We start from the raw sequence: 4564 nt of genomic DNA on the forward strand, positions 1-4564 counted from the left end.
TCCACGGATAACATTCCGCTCAGTGCTTTGGGCTTTAAGAGGAGTTTTTGGGATGACAAGTTCGCTCACTTGGCGCATGGTCGGGCTAACAACTACTTTCCTGTTGATGATAAATTGCTTTCAGGTCGTCAGCTCTCCTCGGTTCAAGAAGGGCTTCTTCGCAATATCCACCAAGTTGAAGCTTCCTCGTTGTTCTTCATGGATCGTCTCGAAGCGTCTGAGCGGAAAGAGTTGAAAGCCGCTTCTGATTTATCTGCTGCCAATAAAGAGATCGAACAACTCCGACTCGATATGGAAGACTTTGCGAAGATGAAAAAAGCTCTCGAGGATACAGAGGCTGAGCTAAGCATTTTGAGAGCTGAGATGGACGAGTTGAAACCCAAGGCTGAGGGTTTATCAGCTCAATGTCAAGTGTTGGAAGGCGAGAAAGAGGAACTTACTGATCAGTTGTGCTCGACCTTGAAGGAAGGGTTCCAACTCGCTTTAGACCAGGTGAAGATACTTCACCCTGATGTAGATATATCTGCAGCTGACATTACTAAAGAGATAGTAGATGGTCAATTGGTCGAGCTTAGTTAGTTTTCTTTTGGGAGATTTGAATTTGAATTTTGTTGTAAGCTTTTTTGGCTTCATATATGAACGATGTGCGCCTTTGGTTTTGTGCTTTTCTCGCATTTCTAAAAGAAAAAACTCTTAGTGTGATCTTTACATAAGAACTGACTTTTCGTGATATGTTGTCCTTAAACTTAAGGTTCTCAAAAGAGGTTTTTACAATAAGGTTGTATTTGCGCAACTCCTCGATACGCAGTAATGCGGGCTGAGCTCATAACGAGATAACCCTCAATGTGCGGAAGTTTTTTGTACGTCTAGTTTGTAGCCAGGTCGGTCCGAGATAACCCTCAGCGTGCTGAGGTTTTGTATGTCTAGCTCGTAGCTAGGTCGGCCCGAGATAACCCTCAGCGTGCTGAGGTTTTGTATGTTTAGCTTGTAGCTAGGTCGGACCGGGGTAACCCTCAGCGTGCTGAGGTTTTGTATGTCTAGCTCGTAGCTAGGTCGACCCGAGGTAACCCTCAGCGTGTATGTCTAGCTCGTAGCTAGGTCGGCCCGAGGTACCCCTCAGCGTGCTGAGGTTTTGTATGTCTAGCTCGTAGCTAGGTCGACCCGAGGTAACCCTCAGCGTGTATGTCTAGCTCGTAGCTAGGTCGGCCCGAGGTACCCCTCAGCGTGCTGAGGTTTTGTATGCCTAGCTCGTAGCTAGGTCGGTCCGAGATAACCCTCAGCGTGCTGAGGTTTTGTATATCTAGCTCGTAGCTAGGTCGGCCCGAGATAACCCTCAACGTGCTGAGGTTTTGTATGTCTAGCTCGTAGCTAGGTCGGACCGAGATAACCCTCAGCGTGCTGAGGTTTTGTATGTCTAGCTCGTAGCTAGGTCGGACCGAGGTAAGCAAAATGAGAGTATTAACAAAGTTTAGGTAATAAGTTTTAACCCCCCACCTCGTTAAAAAACCCTCCGATGTGGTAGGGAAAAAGAGTGTTGGGTTTTAATTAATTAAAAGCATTCTGACAATTTACAAAACGAAACTTGAAAGAATAAGAAAAATGCTAACTAAAATAGAAGCGCAGGTTTGCCGCATTCCATGTCCTGGGAATGGTGGCTCCATCCAACGTTCCTACCCTGTATGCTCCCCCAGGTAGGACTTCTTTGATTCGAAAAGGTCCGATCCACTTGGGTGATAATTTGTGTTCGACCTCGGTTATGTGTGCCCTTCTTAGGACTAGATTGTTGACTTTGAAATCTCGAGGGATTACTTTGGTTCGATACCTTCGTTCTACGCGTTGTTTTACGGCTTCTCCTGTGATTCTGGCTAGCTCTCGGACTTCTTCTAAGGTGTCCAAATTGGCTCGGACTCCCTGTTCATTTAAGTCTGATGCCAACTCTTTTCTATTTTCTACTGGGTTTCCGATCTCGACTGGTAATAGTGCGTCTGTTTCGTATACCAAGCTGAATGGGGTTTCGTGGGTAGTTGATTGTTGTGTTGTATGGTAGGCCCATAGGATTCTGGGAATCTCCTCGGGCCAAGGTGATTTACTTGCCAAGACCCTCCTTTTAAGAGCTTTGAGTATAACTTTGTTAGCTGCCTCCGCCTGCCCGTTAGTCTGAGGGTGCTCTATGGAGGAAAAACATTGGAGTATCCCTAGCTGTTAGCATGTACGCCGTACCTGAGAGCTGGTGAATTGAGTCCCATTGTCGGATATGAGGCGACGTGGAACTCCGAATCGGCATACAAGATTTTTCCATATAAATTTTTCTACCTTAGATGCTGCTATGGTGGCCACTGGTTCTGCTTCTATCCATTTCGTCAGGTATTCTACGGCTACGATGAGGTATTTTAGCTGGCGTTTCGCTAGGGGAAAAGGTCCCAAGATATCTATCCCCCAAGTGTGGAAAGGCCATGGTGGGTGTATGGAGTGCAGTATCTCAGGGGGAGCTCGGTGAATGTCACCCTGTCTTTGGCAGGGATCACAGTGTTTGACGTATTCTATACAATCTTTTCTCATAGTCGGTCAAAAGTAGCCAGCTCGAAGAATTCTCAATATCAGGGCTCTTCCTCCGATGTGACTACCGCAGATCCCCTCGTGTAACTCGGACATAATTCTCCGAGCTTCCGTGTTCTCTACACACATCAGTATAGGTCTTGAGAACCCGAAACGAAAAAGGTGTCCGTCTACCAGGGTGTAGCGAGATGAGTTTCTCTTCACGCGTTGAGCTTCATCTGAGTTGGCAGGTAGGACGCCGTCGGCTAGGTAGGACCTGATAGGATTTATCCACGACCCGGAGTTGGAGACCCCGCTTAAGCTCATTATTTTGAGTTCGCTTGATGAATCTACTCTGGGCGAGGTTAATGTTTCTCGGATCACTGATTTGTGCTGGCCGGGCTTAGTAAAACTGGCGAGCTTGGATAAGAGGTCTGCTCTGCTATTATCTTGTCGAGGAACGTGATCCAAACGAAAGGTTTCGAAAGTTTTCGCCAACAACTTTACGTACTCCAAGTATTTGGCTAATTGCGGATCATTTGCCGAGAATTCTCCGCTGTATTGACCTGTGACTAGTAGTGAGTCGCTCCGGGCTGACAACCTCTTCACTCTGATCTCCCTAGCTAACAGCATTCCTGCGATTAGTGCTTCGTATTCGGCCTTGTTATTACTGGCTTTGAACGAAAACCTGAGGGATTGCTCAATCAGTACCCCACCTGGACCCTCGAGGACGACTCCAGCTCCGCTTCCCTTCTGGTTCGATGCGCTGTCGACGGATAGGATCCACTCGGGAGGAGCTGAACCGGTGGGAACTTTGTCCGAGTCTAACGATGTTGGCAAAGTGAGTTCAGCAAGGAAATCAACCAATGCTTGAGCTTTAATTGGTCCTCTCGGCTCGTATGTTATGTCGTATTCTGCCAATTCTATGGCCCATTTCACTAAACGTCCTGTCATGTCAGGTCGTTTAAGGATTTGCTTTACAGGGAGGTCAGTCTTCACCTGAATGTTGAAGCTTTGGAAGTAGTGCCTAAGTTTCCTGGCGGAGGTGATCACAGCCAGGGCCGCTTTCTCCAGAGTTGGGTATCGTTTTTCCGCTCCATGTAGCAATCGACTTACAAAATAGACCGGGTATTGTTTGTCTTCACGGTCTTGTACTAACACCGAACTAATGGCATGCTCGGTCACTGTGATGTATAGCTGCAGAGGTCTCCCTTTCTCTGGCCGACTAAGTACTGGTGGTTGGCTCAGATATTTTTGAGCCGGGTGAGAGAATCTTCGCATTCTGATGTCCACTGGAACCTTTCGTTCTTCTTCAGACATTGGAAATAGGGATGGCCTTTGTCTCCACTCCGGGCAAGGAACCTAGACAGGGCTGCCATCCTCCCTGTTAATTGTTGAACCTCTTTCATGCAGCTCGGACTCCTCATGTCGATGATCGCTTGGCATTTATCTGGGTTAGCTTCGATACCTCGTTCTGTCAACATAAATCCCAAGAACTTTCCTGCCCTAACCCCAAATATGCACTTTCAGGGTTTAGCTTCAACTGATATTTGTTAATGGTGTCAAAGAGTTCTTGAATGTCGAGGGCGTGGACCTCGTTTCCTGCGGAAGTAACCACCATATCGTCTACATAGGATTCTATGTTCCGCCCTAATAGAGGTTGTAGTATCCTATCCATCATTCTTTGATAAGTGGCCCCTGCATTTTTAAGACCAAAGGGCATCACTCGGTAGCAAAAATTCGCCTTTACTCCCATGAAAGCGGTTTTGTCTTCGTCTTCCGGATGCATGCGAATTTGGTTGTACCCTGAATATGCATCCATGAAGCTCAACAAGCCACACCCGGAGACACGGTCTACGAGGACATCTATGTTTGGCAAGGGGTAGGAATCTTTTGGGCATGCCAGGTTCAGGTTGGTGAAGTCGACACACATCCTCCACTTTCCATTAGCCTTCTTTACCATGACTACATTGGCCAGCCAATCCGGGTATTGTATTTCTCTGATATGCTCGGCTTCCTTCAATTTTTT

General features: G+C 47.0%; 1 protein-coding gene across 1 annotated transcript; it reads right to left on the reverse strand.

Moving 5' to 3' along the window:
* Positions 1–2565: 2565 nt before the first annotated feature.
* LOC114163721 lies at positions 2566–3855 on the reverse strand. Its single transcript, XM_028048016.1, has one exon. It carries the CDS (start codon positions 3853–3855, stop codon positions 2566–2568), a length of 1290 nt encoding a protein of 429 aa, XP_027903817.1.
* Positions 3856–4564: the final 709 nt, after the last annotated feature.

This window comes from Vigna unguiculata, chromosome 9 (genome assembly GCF_004118075.2).
Source record: "Vigna unguiculata cultivar IT97K-499-35 chromosome 9, ASM411807v1, whole genome shotgun sequence".
Taxonomy (NCBI): domain Eukaryota; kingdom Viridiplantae; phylum Streptophyta; class Magnoliopsida; order Fabales; family Fabaceae; genus Vigna; species Vigna unguiculata.

What these genes read in the sequence shown, in the direction of transcription:
- LOC114163721 (XM_028048016.1), bottom strand. Translation starts at nt 3,855, where the DNA reads ATGTCTGAAGAAGAACGAAAGGTTCCAGTGGACATCAGAATGCGAAGA.